The sequence below is a fragment of the Drosophila takahashii genome, chromosome 2L, assembly GCF_030179915.1.
Source record: "Drosophila takahashii strain IR98-3 E-12201 chromosome 2L, DtakHiC1v2, whole genome shotgun sequence".
Classification (NCBI taxonomy): Eukaryota; Metazoa; Arthropoda; class Insecta; order Diptera; family Drosophilidae; genus Drosophila; species Drosophila takahashii.
The window spans coordinates 5,132,954-5,154,795 of NC_091678.1; the positions used below are offsets into that span (position 1 = coordinate 5,132,954).

The 21,842-nt window shown below is 40.9% G+C and overlaps 2 protein-coding genes across 3 annotated transcripts in view; both read right to left on the minus strand.

Moving 5' to 3' along the window:
* IA-2 (tyrosine phosphatase IA-2) overlaps window positions 1-21,842 on the minus strand; it is a 45,264-nt gene that overhangs the window by 11,548 nt on the left and 11,874 nt on the right. For both annotated transcript variants that reach the window (XM_070211399.1, XM_017142233.3), the window contains exons 2-3: window positions 17,875-18,357; window positions 348-401 (exon numbers count right to left, since the gene is read on the minus strand). In XM_070211399.1, coding sequence (XP_070067500.1) covers window positions 348-401; window positions 17,875-18,343 — 523 coding nt within the window. In that variant the 5' untranslated portion in view covers window positions 18,344-18,357. The remainder of the gene's footprint in view (window positions 1-347; window positions 402-17,874; window positions 18,358-21,842) is intronic.
* On the minus strand, window positions 8,246-8,956 carry LOC108057803 (bifunctional lysine-specific demethylase and histidyl-hydroxylase NO66). The gene has a single exon (XM_017142236.2). It carries the CDS (start codon window positions 8,954-8,956, stop codon window positions 8,246-8,248), a length of 711 nt encoding a protein of 236 aa, XP_016997725.2.

Genomic DNA, 21,842 nt, shown 5'->3' on the forward strand with positions numbered 1-21,842 from the left:
CATAATTAATTAGCAACTTGTTGAAGCTGAATATTAAAATTCATTTTCCTCACTTTTTTGTCAACACATTTGCATTCTTAATGTGCTCCAAAAACTTTCTCCTTTAAATGTCTATTAAAGCTTCTCTTTTTCGAATGAAATATTCACTGTCATTTAGCATATTTAATGCCACCGAATTAGTGGTAACATTTAAGCTCCTCTTCCCGTGAAACTATCCTGCTAATCCCTTCTCCTGGTGGCTAAATTCAATTTCCACGAACCGGGCGTCCCTTTGTTCCCACTGATAACCACAATCTGGGTCTTAAGTCCGTCTTAACTGGGTGTCGACCGTCTTATCGCCTACTCACCATCGTAGCAGACCTCGGAGTGCGGTATGCATAGCGTCCTAACAAACTGGCAGCCTGTAAGAAAACGAGAAAAAAAGAAGAAAGAAAAAAGGGAAAGTATTTGGTTAGTATGGCAGAGTATATAGTACATGAAAGAGTTGTTTAAGCGACGCCATTATGAGCGGGTAAGTGGAAAGCAGAGCAGAGCAGTCTTTCAGTTGAGACATAATGATGTGGTAAGAGCCAAATCAGCATTACGTCGCTGAGCACCCCCCAGCATCCCAAAAGAGCCCCCGAAAAACACCAACCTCCCACCATTCACCATCCTGTGCTGCTGGTGTCATGTGTCGCTTGCTTGACTCTTGGCTAAATAAACGCTTTTTATGAGCATGTGCGACATCATGGCTAACACACACACGCACACTTTAGCGACGACGACAGGCGAAGACAACTACAAATTCCTGGCCCGAATATATCCCCTTTTGGCCGTTAGTCAAATGTCTGTTAGCGTGTCTCTTCTCTTTTCCGTGTGTGACGTCAACAAGAACGCCCGCATCGCATCGGGAATTTGCCAGTGAAAAATTTGCCTCCTTCTACTGCTGACTTTTTCCTGGGGACTTAGCTAGCATCATGTGTAACGCACGTCCTGTTCGTTCAGCCTGGGCGGAAAACCCAGAAAACCCTGAAAACCCACGCCCCAAAATGGCGTCACTTTGGAACTTTGTTGTCAACAGTTTTCGTGGTCTTTGCCTGGCTTTAACTTTTGGGCTGTGACAGCCGACGACGACGACGCTTCGACATTCGTTGGCCATTAATTAAGCCAAAGTAATTTCATTTAGCTGCCGCAACCTCCCCCCACAAATGCCGCATTTCTGGCTGTTTTTGTTTTTAATTGCTGAATAATTGCAGCCGGGGCAAAAAGGGCAGCGAATATTAATCTCGACGGACGAAGAGAGTCCCGGTCCCTTGTTGATAAGAGGGACCCATGAATGACCAGAAATTAAGTAGCTCCGCACAAAAAGAGTTTGCCCGAGGAGGGGGAAAGATTCGCTGATGAATTCATCAGACAGCTGGAAAAAGTAGCAGAGGAAATTGCCAACTGTTTGGACAAATTCATTCAACAACAGTCAGAAAATTATTTCAAATCATAAAAACAAATAAAAGTTAAATTATAAGGTGCTTTAAAGTATGCAACAAAATATTTCAAGTTTGGAAGTCCAACGCTCTTTTGTACTGCATACTTTTAGACACCTTTAGAAGAGATTTTAAAACGCTGTGATAAATGTAAATAGAAAATTACTATCTCACCTCATCACTATAAATATACAAAAAAAACTATTAAAAAATTTAAGAGCCAAAAGAGCTGCAAGAAAAGCTCTGTCATTTTTCACTTAAGTACCTGCCATCCAAGTTGACTATTAAATTCTTAATGACTCTTCGCTTAAGTGCGATAAACTTGATTTTTATTCTCTGTGTAGTTAGTCGAGTGGCTACATTGTTTGGCCATATGGAGTGGCGAAGTCCTTTCTATTCTTTCTGCCCTTTCAGCATTGTCGAGTCGACAGATTGAAGTGCACTCTCCACATCCCGAGGAGCAGGGACCAAGGATCCAGGACCAAGGACCGTAAACGCTCACATTGTCTCCTTGTTGCTGCGAAATTCCCGGGCCGTTGGGAAAACAGTCAATAAATGTGGCGACACTGGCCGTCTGTCTATTTATCAATAGGCCAACAGAGACGTGACCCGAATGCCGCAGACGGCAGAGCGATATTAAAAGCCTTGGCGCGAAAATAGAAACTAATTAAATGAGATGGTCAATGGCAATTGAGCGGTCTAATTGCGATGGCATTTCCCCAATGCAATGAAAGACTTGAAGAGACCAATCAACCCAAGGGATCAGAGGTCCGCAGACGCGCCTCATAAATATGCCAGCTCATGGCCATCGATGTTCAGGTAAGCTGGGCTGCATTGTTTTTCTCATTTTCCCGGCCCTTGTATTTTTTTTCCCTTTTTTTTCTTTTCCCATTCACTGATAAGGCCACACGGCGTATACGCAATGTGGCACGTAGCGCCGTGCCGCATTCATAGGCCATTTTAACGCCATCGCTGAGCCATGCAAATGCTCGCTGGCCATCGAGTGTGGCAATAAAAATAAGAGGCATCCTCCTGCGAACGGCAAAGGCTAAAAGCTTTTACGCCAACAAAATCCTCGTCGGACAGAAACTATCTGTACGTCACGGCGATGCAACTATTATTTATGGCCCGTTCGATTCGCTACGCAGGGGAATGAAAAGTGAAGACCTCGGTGCAGGAATCGACCGCAAGGAGGAAATGCATTCATCGTCGGGATTGCCAATCAACAAATCAAAATCTGTGATGACGAATGGGCGAGGGGACCTTCATCCTTTTGTGGTCCTCCTGAATTGATTGATAAGTTGGCAACTTGATTGCCGGCTCCCAGTAGGGAAATCTTGGACAGCCATCCTAAATTATGCCCGAGGCCAACCGAGGCTGAGGCTGTGGCTGGGCAAACACTGAAGACGCAACAATTTAATAAATTTGCCGCCCCAAGGCGAAATTGAAAATTCCAAGCGCATTCCCATTCCCGCACATATTGTTGTGGTTGCCGTGGCAGCCGCCGCCTGAACAGGAAGCCCAACCTCCGCTCTCCCCACATTTTGATTGATGTCCACCGGCACACCGCACATAGTTAAGAGGAAGCTCCTTCGGAATTTTCCGCCTGGCCAGGGCTGTTTACTTATGAGACTCCCCTGCGCTCCCCCAGGTTTCCTGTGCTGTTTGCTTTTGGGTCAAGGCATTTAAAAACAAGAGAGAACGCTATAGTCGGGTTGGTGTCCCGACTATCTAATACCCGTCACTCAGCTTTGTGTCCCGACTAATAATCGTAACTCAGCTAAAGGGAGTGCGAGGGAGATAGATATATTTTTTTTGATTGCGTATAACTTTTTAATGAATGGTCCGATTTGAAAAATGTCTTCTACATTTCGATAGGTATAAATATACACAACAAAATTGCATTTATACTTATCGGAAATCTTTAAGGATGTGGGCGCAGGACCCATTTTAAAATCGTTAATGGGCGATTGTGGGCGTTAGAGGGGGCGTGGCGCTCGGCTAAAATAAACTTGCGCTGCGTAGGAAGCCAAAGAATATGTGTGGGAAATCTCAACCTTCTAGCTTTTGTAGTTTCCGAGATCTCAGCGTTCATACAGACAGACAGACGGACAGACAGACGGACAGACGGACAGACGGACAGACGGACAGACGGACAGACGGACAGACGGACAGACGGACATGGCTAGATCGACTCGGCTAGTGACCCTGATCAAGAATATATATACTTTATGGGGTCGGAAACGCTTCCTTCTAGCTGTTACATACTTTTGCACGAATCTAGTATACCCTTTTACTCTACGAGTAACGGGTATAAAAAAGAAAAGGAAAGAAAGATTTTCATTTCATAACGACATTTTTTCTCCTGTCATCTGGCCACGACGCAGGCACAAACACACAAACTCACACACGGCACGTGTGTTGGCACGACCAACGTGTGGTATGTGTAATGTGCGGAGGCGAGTGCTGAGAGCTCAGGCGACATCTTTAATGACAATAACGAATGTCCGCACTCTGATTACGTGCGACATTTACCCCAAGCAGCCAAAGCGACAACGCTCCATAAAAAATGTGCCAACACACATTTCAGGGGGCACTCAAAAATCGGTCTAGTTGGATTTTATGGCACTTTGGGTAATACAAAAGAATCAAAGGGTGAAAAGTCTGTAGGTTTCACAAATATAAGAATTTAATTGCGTATGGAAAATTAAAAAATGCTTTATAATGGATAACTTTGATGAATTTGTATTTAAAAGGTAAAAAAGACCTTAGGATCCTATAGCGAATACATATTTATTAAAAAATGACAAATTCTTAAAATTTCAAAACACAAAATCATTCTTTATAAAGAGATGAATTTATGGAACTTTTAAGTATATGGTTAATATAGAAATGAAAGCCATTTAACCAAAATTAATAAAAATAATATAATTACAAGGCAACATATTTCTACATTTAATATTCTGGTTAAACTGAAGGATTAATTCTTGTCCGAAAAACCAGTTGCATATATCACAAATTTACCAACGGCTAACGGGTGCTTAAAACTCAATTACCAGAGCAAGCCGGATGTTGTAAAACATGAAACCATGAAAACACGAAAACAGGGCCTCCCATTTTCCCTTTCAGCCGGATGAAAAGATGCGTTAAAGTCGCCCCGCGGGCCACAATACTTAATATTTTGCGTTGACAGTACGTGTCAATGCTGGGGCGACCGAGGCGAACAACTGTCAGGGAGGCGAAGGCACAAAGAAAATAAATAATAACAAAGGACATTAATCATGACAACGACAAGGCAAAGGACTTTCCTGCTTTTTTGTTGTAGCTGGTAAGAGGGGACGAGGGGATAGCAGGGCCAATGGCAAAGCAAACATGATGCACAGCTCGTTAAAGGGCAGCATAACAAGTACACATGCATACATATGAGACACCCAGGACCTGTTTTCGCATTAAAGTCCTGCTTCTACTGCTCCTGCTCCTGCCTACTTGACTTGCTAAGCGTTTAATGCCATCGCACACATGCGCCAGGCAAACAGAATAACAAACAAATAAAAAGCACCGAGGATGCATTGCCTCTTTTCACGGCTTTTCCTCTGTGTTTTTCCTTGCTTTTTCCACGGCTTAGTTGCAGCTGCAAAAGTTGTCGCTGCTTTGGAGCTTTATTAAGTGTAAATAAGCGGCGGCATTTCACAGCAGCTCGGGGTCCTGCAGCCACATTCCTTTGAGTGGGGCATTCCTTATGGCAGCCCAGGACAAGCCACACAGACGGAAAAAATTAAGTGCTTTTCTCTCTTTGCCACGAAACTAGTAACTCAGAAGCTCAAAAGGCTTTTCACACAGCAGCAAAAAATATGAATATTGTTTGTATCTCATAAGAACTTAATAAATGGAATTTTAAATGTACTTCTGGAATTTTGAGGCTAGAAAATATTTTTTATTGGTAAAACTTCACATGTTATTGTGGTTAAAATAAAAACAATATTTATTTTGGTCTATAGAAAATCTATGTCTTATTTTCAGTATTTAAATTCAATGGTCCGACCTATTTTTAAAAAAATTAAAACCTAGTATATACTTAGCTTAGTTTAAGTCACTTTTGATGCTTATTTCTCTGGAATGAGTAAGCAGATTTTAGAAGATTTTAAGTAGATTTTTGTTTTCTGTGCCAGCTCCTCCAACATGTTGCTGCCACTGAGCCGTTTTTCATTTTCTCTCCGACGCCGCCGGCTCCTTGATTTATGCGAACTCATTTTATTCATAAATTTTAAACACGTTTGACGTCCTTGCTGGCTGGGGGCTATGGAAATCGGGTGGAATGGGGATTTCCCTCTGGTATGCCAACTGTCTCTGGGTTCTCTGGCTTTTCTCGGGTGCGGGTGGTTCGTTGATTTATCTAGCCACATTTCTAAACAAATATTTTTGGCCCCTTCCGGACAACCGACGCCAGTGACCCAAACAAATTTGGCACGCAATTAGGCGTGCTCTGTTCTTTTTTTTTGGTCCACTCTAGCATAAATATAAAGTTTTTATGGCAGCCACTTTGACTTCGCCTCCTTCGTCAGCCTAGGACTAATAAATTGAGTGCCACTTTTGACCAAGCCAAAAAAAGCAGTAGACAGAATAAAATAAAGTGTTCGAAGGGGAAAGGGGGAGCTCGAGTTATGTATTTTGTAAGGCAACGAAAATGTTTATTTGTTTACGGTTCATCCAGCAAACAGCAAAAGAGACTGCTGGATGTCAGCACTGTTCAAATATGTGTCAAGTACCTGTCCAAAAATTGCTTGTTTATCAGATAAGCAAGATCTGAAGGACTCTGAAAGGCATATGAAATATAAACCAAGAAAACATTGACAGGACTAGAGAGCAATTTTCGATGACGCCAAAAAGTATGCCATGAAAGTTTACTGCTCATGCATGAAATTTAGGGACTGAAATACTTGTTTGTATTTTTATCTACTTGTGTTCTCCATTGAAGTGCACTTTTGAAATGGAAACCTTGTTTTATAAAAAGATTAAGATTAAATATGATATTTCATTAAATCTTTTAAAGACGCCTCAAGTTATGCAATAAAAACTTAAAGGATAATAAATACTAAGCTTGAACTTTTATTGCATTTTCTTTCCTCAGCATTTTCAATCTCCGCTTCCTCGAGACTTTTGTGAATCAGAAACTTATCTTTAAGTTTCAGCCACAGAGCACACAAACACATCTGCTTTTCTCATTCATTATCCGGCCTGCTGTGTGGATGACAAATTTCCAATGAAATTCCTAACGAACTCGCTTGTCTCATTAGCATGACTCTGCCTGGTCATCTGCAGCGTGTGCCAGGTTCAAATTACTCTCGAAAAAGGTGATGTATGAACTGCGTATAAGGTTTCAATTCGAAAAAGAAAAACCAGATGTGAGTAGCATTATTTGCTTTCCTATTGCGCTGCAAAATAACACAGAGTAAGGACTGCACATCAATTTTGCATTTCATTCAAGGAGTCCTTTGAATACGACCATTGCCTTTTCGTATGTACCTGGTTTTACCTGCACCTTGTGTGCGATTTATTAGAAATTCCGTTTCCAAAGTGACCCACCTGCATTCTTCCCTTGCCAAACTTAAATTGGAAGGTAGCCGTACCACAATCGACTACGCATTTGGATCTGAACCGAAACCGAAATCGAAATCCAAAGCGACATCCAAATTTCAAATATGATGACTGATTGCTGGCCTGGGGCGTACAGGTAAAGCCGGTTGCAGGTTGCTAGGCATCCTGTGATTCCCATCCTGCGGCTCACTGCTCAGTTGCAAGTCAGCAAATGCATTCTGAGAGCCCAAAAGGCACCGCCCCCTCATTTCGCATGGATTTATGCCAGGCTAGCTGGTTTCAATCCCATGCAATTGGCTTCAAGGGAACACAAAATGAAATAGAATAGAATAAAACAAATTGAACTCAACGCCCGTGGGCGTGGTCGATTTACGATGCGTTCAAATTGATTTAATTAAATGCAAATAAGTTGTACTCATTGTCGTCACTTTGCGCTTCAATGGATTTAATGTGCAATTACTTTTCCAATTTGCCATAAAAGAATACACACAAATCTTGATTGCTTATTACTCGGGCGCCCATTTTTCACCATTTCCCGGCCGACGTCACGTGCCCTTTATTTTCCTCTTGTTTCTTGTTTCTCATTTCCCATTTCTTGTTCTTTCTCGCCTCTTTGGTTTTCATTAATGTTTAGGCAGCTTTTAATTTGCGCTCATTAATGGCGGCCAGGGGCGGAAAATCGAAGGGAGGGCCCCCGGAAAACAGGATTCGCTCATGAATTTTCATTAATTTCCGCAAAGTTGTTGTTGTCTTGCTGTTGTGCATGAAAAATTCATTAGATTTTTTGCATAAATTATGGCCGCACAACGAAGATGGGAAAGGCCGCCAAAAAACAACTGGAAATTATTCCGCAAACTTTCCCAAAAGCATTTGCCTGACAAAATTGTCCAATTTTATCGCAAACTTAGGTCAAATATTTGACACCCAAAAAGTTTTCACCTGACAGGCCCCCAAGAGACCAATTAAAGTTGTTCAACGCAGGACCCCCAAAAATGTCAAATTAAATATGACCTACTTTAAACGTTGTTTATTAATTTAAATTGGCGGAAATAAGTGTTGTATAAAATGGTATTTTGGTTGCCACTAAATGGTTATTTCGATTAGGGGTTTGTTAATTTAGTTTGGGTTCCATAAATTACAAATAATTGTACATAAATTAAACAATCTTTTTACTAAGATTTAAAAAATAATTAACTCCTAGGATCAGGAAGCCTAATTATGGGATTGTTCTTTCCTTCTGAGAAACTACTATCTTTCGGCTTTACCAAGCAATTGATACTGGGTTTCCTCGAGGGTTCTTGCTTTTCCAGACGTGGCGTGACTTTCACTTTGTTTGATATGGGAAAGGATTTGGCCTCTGCTGACTTGGGAACTTTAATGGAGGGTGCGGAATTGCGAAGTGGAGAGGCTACCAAGCCACCGGCCATTGTTATGCGACGCTGAATGCGAGATGCCGGTTGTGAGGAGGAGAATTTGGAAGGAGGGACATGTTCCACAAGCCGAGTTAGTTCAGGTTCTACTCTGGAGAATTTAGTTTCGGGGTTTCCCTGCTTTTGAGTTGCTTCGAAAGGAGTTCCCTTTTCATCTTCACTGGATCCCGGTTCGGATTTATCGCTGCTTTCCTCTGTTTCCTTATCGGAATCAGAATTGGAATCTTCTTCGGAACTTGAATAACTACCTCCCTCGGATTCGGAATCACCATTAGAATTGGAATCACTTTCATCGCTGCCCTCAATTTTGGCATTCATATATTTCTTCACCAGTTTACGCTGATCTTTGATAGACATACTTAGCTCTTTGGACTTATCGAATACCTGCTTGACCAAATCATCCATAGACGCAAGGCTTAAGTCTTTAGACTTCCTGCTAGCTTTCTCCGAATTCCAAAGCTCCATGGACATTTTCAGAGTTTTTCTTACTGATATTTAATTTGCACCGAGAATTTTTGGGTGTATTATTACAAAAAACTAGATTCGTATAGTAGGAATCAGGGAACGAAAATAACTGTTATTGCAAATTTTTCATACAAAAAAATCACGCACTTAGAAGGGTCCTAAAATTTTTTTAAATACACCACAATTTTTATTAGCCATTGTAGTTTACAAATCCGTAATGATTTTTATTTTTTGATTTTTATAATAAAACTCAAAAAATAACTGTTATTTTTTGATTTTTATGAATAACAGTTATTCCCTTGACATTTTTGAAAAAATGAAATAATTAAAAAAAACATGATACCCGTGCTTTTTATAACTTACTAAAAATTTGTTAAAAAAGGCAACCGCGCATATTTTATACCTATAATTTTTTAAAATTTTGTTTACCCACAAAATCGCCATAAATCAAGTTTGAGTTTTATTTTGATCACGACGAATAACTGTTATTTGTCAACTTTTATTATAAAACTCAAAAAATAACAGTTATTCTTTGAGTTTTACTTTACAAATCAGAAAATAACTGTTAAAGTGTGATTTTTAAAATAAAACTTATAACAGTTACGTTCCCTGGTAGGATTGACAGAGGAATAAGGAGGATTTCAGGTTGAAAATCAACGATGTTTTATGTCGAAAGCCTGCCTGCTGTGATTTTTTAATTAAACATGATAAATTAAAAGGAATTTTTTGAAAAGTGTAGTTTTCACCATGTCATCTCCAGCCAACCCGAAATAAAGAAATATTTGATTTTTGACCCAAATTTGTTGGGCGCACCATCCAAATCAATTACGGTGGCGCCACAAAGTATGCCACGCAGGTGGGGCAATTTAGTTGTGCGGTCGCTCTCCTCTCCGGCAGATAAATCAAATCATTAGTTCGCAGGTCACTCGAGTGGGGGGAAGTCAAAGGTCGCCAAAAGGCAGGGTGTATTAATGCCAAATTAGAGACGCCCAATGGAGCGTGATTACGGCAAGCCAAACATCGCAATAGGAACACATAAATACACATTTGCTTTTTGCCTTTTGGGTTTCGAGGAGGGGCAAAACGCTTATTTGCGTATGCGTGGCACATAAAAATCCCGTTCTTATTAAATTTCCGCACGCCTACACATGTCCTGCTGCCAGATTCCTTGGCGGGATAACCACCCAACCAATCCTTAACCCATGCCGCCACTGGGGCGCAGCTGTTGGGCTTGTTCCCTGGCATTTGGCTCAATGAATTTTGCATGTTTTTTCTCGGCCCATTTATGTGTATAGGAAAACGTATGTTTTTTATTCTTACACTTGCCGCAGGCTAAGAAGCACTTGCTTGACTTTGGTTTCCCATTTGTTTGCCTCATGGGGACAGCAGACAGCCGTCTTTGTTGCACCTTGAAGGCGTAGGCCAAGTAAACAATATTAACATTAAATTAACATTTATTTGCCTTTGCCAAAGGTTTCCTCCCCCAACCAAACCCATTTGCGTCAAATAAATACATTTGCATACATTACGCAACATATGAGGGCTTCTTTAGTTTCTGCCCTACTCTCTAGTTGCCATTAAAATGTTCTAATAGTCCGCTGCCAAGGGCGAGCTTATGAATATCCACAAAAAACGAAGAACAAAAAAGGAAAATTGGGAGCCCCAAAAATAGGGAACTTCAAAAGGCAAGCCAAAACAAAGTGCCAACAAAGTAATTGCAGGGATTTGCCTTGCGGCCACCTCGATGGGGAATTATTTTTGCGAGAGTGGGTGAGTTTTCCCTGCTGCTATGTATATGTGTGGGTAAATAGTACTCAAAGAGGCGGTTTCCCGGGGAGCCAAAAACGAAGGACTGGCAACCAGTTGCCGCGCCATTTTCTCGTTTTGTTTTTTCCTTTTTTAATGTGCCAAAATGTATAACTGTAACTGCTGTGCATGGGTTGTCTTTTGAGCAATTTTACGCATATTTGCACTTAAATATAACATCACATACACACACATACAACGTATATGCCTGGCCAAAATCGAGCCCAAAACGCCCAGATATTTACGATGGCACGTTAATTTTTATGACATTTCCTCGCTGGCAATTCGGTTGGCCCCTTAAAATGCCCGCCGCCAGACAGCGATTCCGATTCCCATTATGTCAGCTTTATGAAGGGGATATATATCTGAAAAGGTCACAGAAGTGCGGGCTAATAAACCTATTAAATTTGGTGATAAATGTTTGAGAGAAGGCTCAGAAACCTGTGAAAATTTCAAGTCATATTTGGTCCTTTTAAAGGAAGAATATGGATCGGAAAATAACAATTTGTTATGTAAGTTCTAGTGATTTCATTGTTGAAGAGATAGGGATTATAAAGAGAGGTAAAATTCCTTTAAAAATCAAAAAATCAATAAATAACATAACATAGCACATAAATTATATGCAATAAATTTCAAGTTATCTTGTCTAAATTAAATTTTTGTTTCCAATATTTACGGAGCACCAGACAGTCGAGGCCATCGATTAGGTTTTCCATTTTATTGTTATATATTTTCCTTATTTTTTATGTTCATATGCCTGCATCTTAACGATGATTACGGTTATTATTCATTAGTCCCGCTTTTGTCAGTTTCCCAGCTGGTCTTTTCCCTGGCCTTTCTTGATTATCTGCAATTTTTCCCGTCAATGGGGAGTGGGGAAAATGAGGGAGTGTCTGGGGCCATGGCTCATTGGCCATTCAATATCTTTTTTTCCGCTCGATTGCTTATCTCTGGATGGAATACAACGGACAGGACCTGGCATGACCTCCAACCTCTTTCTTTTGCTCGAGATTGAAGCCTTGCAGGTGGGCGGCATCTTGAGAAGGGGCGTAACCAATGTGTGTCTGTGTGTGTGTTCATTGTTTCCGTTTTATCTCTTAATTACATCTTCATCTGGCCATTGAAAGCCTTCGGCTCGGAAAGTTTAATTAACTCGCCAGGACCAAGGACCTCCTATTGGCCGGTCTGAAGTATCGATGAGCGCCAGATGCGAGTGCTCCAAACCGATACTCTGGCCATCCTGCTGGCCAGTGCGCAATTTCATGTAACCACATAATTGAATTGCCACTAAAATCTACTAAATATGACACAATCAGAATCAGGCGTGTGCAGGCTATGGATGGCCGCAAATAAATTAATTTCAGCAATGCTTTAGAAACTGCAGATAAACCTATCAAACAGCCCGCATTTCGTGTTCCACTGCGAAAATATTATTTCCTGTGGCTTGCCATTATCACCGAATTATCAGCCATTTTTGGTTTCCATACCAATTTAATTATGATTATTTTATTTTAATTTCCTCAATTATTCTGCAATCAAAACTTTTGCACTTGGCAGACATTTTTGCGGAAAATATTTATATTTATTGCATTTATAGAATTTATTTCTATCTAACTAGTCAAGAGAATTTTATTTAAATTCTTATAAATTTAATATTGATAGTAAATATTTATATGCCATTTATTAATGTTTATTCAATTTTCCAAGAACATAAATTCTATCTTTAACAATGTGTAAATAAACAGAATTTCTTGAACAATAAAAGAACCTTCGTATCTATTTGAAAAACTCCAATTTACAGCCTCTAGAAGAGCAAACAACCTAACTTGCATAAGACCTAGATCATTGACAGCCGAGAGACAATTTTTAATAAATGCTATTCGATCATGGAATCAGCTCCCCAGCCATATAAAGAATATAAGCAGTGCTATGCAATTCAAAACAAATCTACTCTCACACCTAAAAAACACTATTAGGTAAATTAAATTAAAATTAGAAAGCGACTTAGGTTAGTTTTTCTTTTATATATAAAATTAGTTTTAGTAATATTTGCACCTATCTGTGACTAGCGCATTAATTTATAAGTTCCAAACTTGTAGCGTTAGGATGACACGAAATAATAAAATACAAATACAAAACTAACTAAGAGAATTTATTTAAATTCTCTAAAATTTTTAAATATTGATAGTAAATATTTATATGCCATTTATCTTAAAAATTCCACTTGACAATGAATAAGCTACAGGAATTTTACTTTTCGTTTTCATCCTCAAATTTCAGCAACCAATTTCCAGAGAAAACTCTAATCTCCGCCGGCCAATGCAACTAACTGTTTTCCACTTAGCACGACTTAATCCCCTAAACGGAAACTCAAACTGAGAACTGGGATAAGTCCTCCTCTTCTGCGGCGGACGAGGACAATGGGGCAACCCACCAACATGCAGCACTAACTGCCCCACTCACATATACTATATGGGATGTACTTTACTGCATGGTACAAAGTGCGTTTGTGAGCCTGTCGGCAGTAATTGCGGCGCTTAAAACGACAGAAGAGTTTAGGGCTTAGCTGCTGGGATGCAACTGCATTTTTAGTGTCATTTTCGCAACGCTTTCTGCTGCCTGGTGCTGGGGTTTTCCCACGCCATTTCCTCCTTAAATTGAGCATGCCGAAAAACGGGAGGAGAATAACTCGTAAAAAGTTTTCCATCCACTGAAGCGCAAGGATATCTCCTCCATCGAAAGCCTTTCTTCGGCTCAAGGCATTCTTTTCGGTTCACTGTTCACTGATACTCGATTATGTCGGCAATATGTTTACGTTAACAAAGCTCCCTTTCTCCCATTCTCCCAGCCAGAGGAAACATCCTTTGCAGACAGCAATTTGTTCCAAATGACTTGAGCGTGGCGCAAATTAAGTGCATTTTCATTAGTTGCAAGTTGTTTGCCATTTGAGAAATTAAATTGCCGTCGAAGGGAGAAAGAGAGGGGAGAGATTCAAGGAGTTGAAATCGGAGGGGCCTCAAGTTGCCCAACAGCAATTATTTTTCCGGCTCACATTCTCACTCAACCTTGGCCAGCCAAAGGCATCCAACTATCCACTGGATAGCGCTGAAACTATCATCAACGCAGTCATCCAACCTTTATGAATTTCGGCCATGTGCAAAGTTATTTGGCAGTGGAAAAAGGTTAAAAAACAAACGGGAGAGAACCTAGAGGACCTTGCTCTACTTAAAACTGGATGGCGGAGGGATAAACAAAATATTTTCGTCGGTTGGAGTGAGGAAAAAATTCCCACAGCCACAGGACGTCAGCAGGACATTTTTTTTTTGGTTTAAGCCGAGGGGAAGAAGAATGCATTAGTACTTTCACCTGTTCGACCGAAAAGTCCGTAGTCATGTTTTTGTTTCACAGACTTTGGGAACCCGCTGGTAACTTTGCTGCAAGAAAAGTTGAGAGGTGACGAAAAAATATCAGCTTTAAAGTTTTGAGTCTAAGCCAACAAAAACTGGGAACTTTCAATAAATTCATTCAATTTGCCAGCCAATAAATCCTCTGGCATAGCATATAAAAAGCAATTTACACAGAGCTTTTCAAATTGCAGCACTAATTCAATGGCTCTCCCTATTTTATAGGAAAAAATTCAAACCTTATACACAGAAAAAACCCTTCGCAGTTAAATCGATATGAGCATGGTAAATTTCTGGTATTTCATACGCACATTGTTTTTACCGGAATCTCTTTTCGGGATTCTCTGAGTTCGAAAAAGTGAGGAAGAAGAAATGTGGCGACTTAAAGTAAGTACAAACTCTATCAACACGAATTTAAGTGCCCACATATAAAGTCAATATTGATACCACATAACATCAAACCGATCAATGTTTCATATCAAGTTTTTTTTGGGTGTAGCTGGGATTAACACGAGCTGCACAACCATGGTATATAGTGCCTATATCGACGTCTATATAGCTCAACACAATTGCGGTTTGTGTGCCAAATCAACCGCAGAGCATGATGTAAATCGGCAGCCAGAGGTTCGCCGCATTCCATTTGGCCGAAAATGCAATATATATATAAAACGGCGCACACCACGGCGTATACGCAACAAGACCTCCTTTTTTCGTCCAGGTTTCTACATGGAAATTGCATTAGCACTGCGTCCATTTGAAAAGTTTTCAATGCCCCAGCCTGCATCGCAACGACGACGGCCAACTAATTAATAATGCATTCGCATCTGATTTGAAAATGTGCGAAATGCGCGAAAATGAAAATGTAAAATCCAATTTTCGATCCAATGCAAAGTTGGCTTTGCATTTGGCCTGGATTTTGCTTTGAGATTGAACTGAATTTCATTAAATGCAGGGAATGCTGGGCAAAATATGAAAACTATCTGGCGATGCGGAAAGCAGCTCTTCAGAGCGAGTGCAAATATTTGTTTTTCAAATGAAATGAATAAATGCAGAGCGGGCAGACAAAGTTGGCTGTTCCTCCTTCTCCTCCGCCTTCTCCCTTATTTGTTGTCAGTTTAATGAAGTTGTTTTTGCCAGTTTGCCGTGCTGATCCGCTTGGTTGGCTGTGTCAAAGGTCAATGTGTTAGACACTGTTGCATGCAACAGGGAGCTCTCGAGAGGCGTGTTATATACGTATAAGTGCGAGGCTCCTCCTCCGGTTGCAGCAGCAGCATCTGCTGTTAATTAAATTTTATTGTGCAGCCATCAAAAGTTGCACACCACAATGGGTGTGGGGGAAAAATGGAAGGGTGGATACAGGGCCACCAGTGCCACCATGAAATATGTGGCAACCAAGGAGCAGGAGCATCAGCTGCTGCTAATGATGATGTTGCTTGTTGCCAGTTGCCTGTCGCCTGGCTTGCTAATTTATACACACTCACACATTGTTGGCGGAGCAGTCAACTGCAAAGCCAGGACATTTATCTGTTTGTTTGTGTATCCACGTATCTATGTACCTATGTGTTAACTAAAAAGGATGTGTATGTGCACCTGCAGCAACAGCAGCAGCAACATCAGCAATCAATAAATCCCAGGACCCAGCTCCTGTTGATTCTTGCGCAATTCTGTGCATAAATGCATGGGCGTAGCTCCCTGGTTAACTTTGCATGTGGGCAGATGTCTGACGTGCATGCTGCAAATTTGCATGCCCAACAAAAGCAGCAACTAGTTGTTGTCATGGCAACAGCAAAAGCAGCAACAGCAGCCGCAGCAGGGATGCTCTGCAGGATATGAGCTGTGAGTCCTGCAACCAGACCTCCTCGCCTCTCAACATGGCATTTGCCATGAATAGGAAAGGAACTTAGAGCGATGAACACGATAAGCTGGAAAATGGTTAGCTCGAGCACGAGCTGAGTTCGGGAAAACCAAACTGACGGCTTGCGGTGGATAATTTCTGCCTGGCTGATGCAATTACGAGAATTAAATTCTCTCAAATGCTAAATAAATTGGCTAAGTAGCAAGCATAGCGTCAATCAGATTATGACATGGAAATCCGAGAAGAAAAGCCATGGAAACGAGAAAATAATAATTACTAAGCAACACAAGCAGACTTTGGCTTAAACGCTTTTTAGCAAGTGCGATAGTAAAAATTAGCAAACTTAACATTTTGCCTAAAATTTATGAGCTTATTTGAATATTTTAGCTATGAAAATAAACAAATGTTCCGCAAACATATTTGCTGAAATTGAAAAATAAATGCATTTAAAATATTCATAAGCAATAAATGTTTTGTTTGATCGAATGTGTGCGAATACAATTTGAATATTTTATCGGGCCGAAAAATAAAAGTTGGTACGTGGAGAAAAATATTGATATGGAAATGCAAAAAGCACCGAGGTGTGAATTCTATGCAAAATTTATGAAAGTGAAAGTTTTTTGGTAACTAAAATTTATTTTACCCATAAAGGAACACTAAAATTCAATTTGTGAGTTTTTGGCTAAAACCTTTTCTTCAATTATCAAACTTAATCAAGTAATTTCTTACTAAATTGTCTGCAAAATTTATGAAAGCGAAAGTTTTTGGGTATCTAAAATGTATTTTACTCAAAAAGGAAAACCTAAATTCAATTTGTAAGTTTTAGTGGATTTCGGCAAAAACCTTCCACATGACTTAATCAAATTTCTGACTGCCAAAAATCAATACCTGTGAATCTGGCATCTGAAAGTATGTTTCATTCGCACACAACTGAAATCACCTCAGCTGGTAATTGGCCCTGCTTTTCGGGGCCTGTTGCACATGATAGTTTCGTTTGGCAACTGCTAACTCGTTTAGCCAGCTTTCGGTTCGGTTCCGGCCGTGTAGGTCATTTCCTGGCCCAAACAGCAGTTTGCTGTTGCCGTTGCAGTCCGGATTCCTCGCCCTGGCCAATTGGATTATGCATGGTGCGGGCTAAACTAGTTAAAAACATATTTGCACACCGCCCAGATCTCTTGGACATGAACATCGGCCATCTTGTCGTCCGGGGAGCGAAAAACGGGGCTAAAAGCCATGTTGCTTCTCTGCTGCGTGTTTGGTTTTGTGCGTCAAAGTTTTAATTAAACGGGTTTATGTTTTCGCCGCAGCACACAAAAAGTTAACACACGAGGTGTGTTTTAGATTCGCCAGGGAAATCGAAAGACACGAGGGATTAGGATCATAAACGTACGCCTTTTATCGGCTTTTTGTATTGTGCTAGTAAATTATGGATTGTTAAAAGTGTATTTATAAAAAAAAATTCACACTTTTCCTTGCAGTTATTGACAACTTTTTTTAATTAAATGAAAAAACAATATATAATTTTAAAAATAAATTGAAGAAATAAGTATGTTGGTGTAGAAATTACCGAAAAACAATAAATAAAAGCTTTGTGTGGCCTTCGGAATTAAAACAGAAATGTTTAGAATATCAAAACACAAATTTTTAAATAGGGGAAAAATTCCAATAAATGTATATGACATAATCATAAATAGATTTGAATTTTTAGCCCTTTTTGTACTTTTTTTTTAAAAGGGGCTCTAGGTTAAACTACCTAAATTAAATCCAGAACAACTTTAATAATAATATCTCTACTGCTGCTCTGCTTTCCGTTTGGGTTTTAAATTTAAAATTGTTCAAACTTATTCAAGGACACTCACCAACATTGCCCTCCGCTTGAGCAAGATCTCCATGTGTGGCGAGCAGCAGGATCAGCAGGAGGACTCCGAATTGCAGTAGCTTCGCAGGACGACTCAGGGCGTCCAGGCTGCAGCAGAGCAGGCCGCCGCCCCCCGATCCGCAGCCCCTCACCTCGCGCCGTCGGGCGCCCTCGCTGATCAACAGTCGACCGCGGGCGGGCAGCGCAGGCGGCAACTTCCGCTGGTGATGCAGTAGCTCGTGCTGGCGCGGATTGCTTCGGTGGTGCTGCACTTGCTCCCGCTGATGCGGCTCCTTCTGCCGGTGGAATGAAGGTCGCTGATTAGACCAGGACTGCTGCTGGCATGCTCCCGTCGTCGCCGACTCCTCGTCCTTGGCTGCTCCTGCTGCTGCTCGTCGGGCTCTCTGGTGCTTCGGCTCTTCAGTTGTGGTGCATGGATCTTGCTGCCGTTGTTGTACATTGCTTGCCATGATAATCGGCACACCTGGATGTAAAAGGGAAAACCAATTAATTAGCAAGGTGGTTTATCTTTATCCCAGCCCGAGGGCAAATTAAATTAAATTCACTGTAGAGAAGCTTCACTATATCAACGATAATACAGGAAAAAACAGATATTTAATTAGAGCATCTGCCCGTATTAATAAAATACCAAGCCCAATGAAATTTTAAATTATTTATTTTACAACTGTGGCTTCCTAATTGAAATTCATCATATTATTTTTTTCTACTTTATGGAATGTGCACTTTTCACCTTTTTATGCATCATAAAATTGAATATAAATAAGTTAATAGCCCTTTAAAATATCAAAACTTATAAAATATGCATTTCCATTTAAATTGTAATATTTAAGCCTATTTTAAAATGATAATTTTAAGTGCCCCTTAAACTATTTTTAAACTTCAAAGCCAGTTCTCATTTGAATAAACACTGCTTTTAATAAGTTCCCATTTCCAATTAGCTTTTCGGGCTGCACGAAACCTGCATTTTCCTTGCTCACATCACCTCGTAAATCTTAACACAAATTTATGCAGGAATTTGCAATAATAACCTGGTGGTGCTTCTCCTTCGCCAAGTGGGTGGTGTATTCCCAGACCCCAAAGAGCAAGTAGCTCTCGTACAACCAAAGTATTTTGGGAGCTCCTTATTGTTGTTACCGGAAATTAGCAATGTATATTCGGGGGCGCTGCCTCGGCTGCCGCACTTGAGGGAAATTGCATTTTATTGTGCCAGGGACAACTTTTCGCTTTTCCGGCATTTCCATATTTCATATTTTCACACAATGCGCACAAAGGGAGGCGAAATGGAGGGGAGGTGGAGGAAAATCCGGGGGAATCTGTGTTCTTTGAGCACATTTGTCGCGCTGCAGTTTCCGCTTTTTTAGTTGCTCCTCCTTTGTGCGGTTTTTGTTTAGCCTCCGGTGAAGTAAAGTGATGGTGAGGTGATGGTGACTCCTGCTGCCGAATGCTTAGCAAGTATTTCTTGCTCTTTATATGGTAATAAATGTCAGACTTCGGTTAGCCCTTGGCAGCCAGCAGGGGAAATTGATTTTCCTTGCCGCTCCACTGGCTCCACATTGTGATGGCCAGGTGGTTGGGGTTCTGGGTTCTTTTTTCCGTCTGGGGTCATTTGGCGATAAGCGCGTCAGCCTCGCTCAAGGTTGACATGTTTCGGAAAGAGGGTGGAGTCTGGAAGAACCTCCTACGAAATGGGATTCCAGCTCATCAACAGCCTGGCAAAGATGTGGCAGATTAAGCCCCCAAACGAAAGAGACGTCAAATTATCGAGCGAAACAAAATAGCAAATAAAATAGACCTTGTCAACGGCAAACATGTGTTTCTTTCAGTAAAAACTTAATTTGAAAAATCATTCAAAGTCGATTTACAAGAAACATCAATCAATAAATCCCTCAATCGTTTATAAAATCAAGTTGTAGGAGAATAAAACTAATTTGCTGACTCACCAAAGTACAACCAAGTGCTAATCAATAAAGAAAAAAAGCTATGTACTTTTGCCGACTCACTTATAATAATAAAATTAAGCCAAACAAGCATCAATCAGTGGGGAAAATTCATTAGCAGAAACAGGAGAAATTTATGCAGACACAATATAAATGTCTTGGCTAACATCTCAATTACGGAAACATCTTTAGTTGTTACATATGTCTCGAGCATGGTAATATGATTTCAATCATTTCTCGAAACTTGCATGATTAATGTCTTACAGATTCCTGCCCCCCCAGGAAAGCAGCTTCTAATGGACTTTATTGCCTGGGCGGTGGCGGCGAATGGAGACCTCATTCTTGGTTACATACATATGTCTCCTTGGGCCTCGGGATTGGGTTCGTTTTTCATGCACAGGCCGTAGCAGAAACTAAACTACAAAGCTAAGACTAAGCTCCAATAAGTTGGATGGGTTGGAATGGGGTAGAATAGGTCTTTCCCCAGATGACACCGCAGCATATGGGGCGGGATAATTAATCATGGTACGAACGTGCCAGGACAGCCAAAAACTTTTCACCCCCTCTCAGGATCTCCAGGTCCCAGGATCCTAGCAAAACTCAACTGAACCGTAACACATTGAATCGAATCGAGCGAAAAATTAAAAGCCCCGGCTCTTTATGATGCCAAGGCGAATATTCATGGCTGGCAAAAGGGAATATCTGATTAGTTGGCCTCTCGAATTTAATTAAGGTGACAGGACAGACTTTGCGGCGGCAGCCGGATGCATCATCCTTGGACCTCCACTGCCAACTGCTCCTTCTCCTCCTGATGTCGCCTCATTTGCCTCCGTTGAATAATTTATGCAACTCAATTAGGCGTTGACCTGGCGATAAAGTTTAATAATTGCAGGTGGTGTGGCGCCCTTCTTTTGCTCGCACTTTAATTAAAAGAACCGAGCAATTAAAAACGCATCATCGGACAGAGCTCAACGAAGGGCAGAAAAAACTCTGGGTTGGTTTAAGCGCAGTACCCCGACTACAAAATACCTGGTATTTAATTTAAATAATATTGTGGTTTCAATATTTGTAATATTTGTGGTGTTATTTTTAAAAGAATTCTGAGAAATTTGGTTTTAAATATTGAGGATATTCATAGCAAAAAATGTATATTAAAATCCAGCAAAAGGCTGATTCCAATATACCCTCGAATTCAGTAAAACAAAAAAGAGCAATGGAATCACAATGTAAATGTAATTTCCGGAGTGAGGAGGGTGCGCTAATGGGGCGTGGCACTTTTTTAATACAGTTAACAGCAAAGCGTTTCGGCCTTACATGCAAACAGGGGCACACTGGCGCGCCCTTCCTCTTGCGGGAAATCCAGAGCCGAAAAACCGCAGAGGGAACGGGAACCACTGTAACCGCGTTTGCTCCACGCAAACCGTGTTTGCGGGACCTCTCCGCTTTAACCACCAACAGACCGCGACCACGACTGCAATTAAAATGGAGGAAAACAGTTCCAGATGAGCCTTTGTGCATTTCCCAGTCCTCCGATCCGCCGGCATTCCCAATGCTATTCCTCCTTTTCCGCGGCGACACGCGACTTGTTTGCACATTCAAAAATTCCCCCGCGAAAAGCCACTGCACTTTCCATTTCCCCGGCACTTTTCAATTGGCTTTGTCAGCCAAAATATTCCTGCAACTGGCACGTCTCTGCCATGGATTTGCAATCATCAATTTCAATTGGATTTGTTTGGCGCTGCCGCAAAACTTTTATAACCCCCCAGTAAAGTGCAAATTTCGAAGGCAGCTGGCACTCTCGTTTTGAAAAATAACAGCGATTTTTCAGCACAGCGCTGCTAACTTTTTTTAATCAATTCACGCTCCCAACGAAAAATATCGATATCGATAGATTAGGACTTGTCAAAGGCCCGCTCTGCACGCTCGAATTTGTATTCGTGTTGGCTTATACAGCAGTTGTGTTTGACTGCCATAAAAGCAATTCATTTCAGCCTTTGACTTTGAGTAGCCA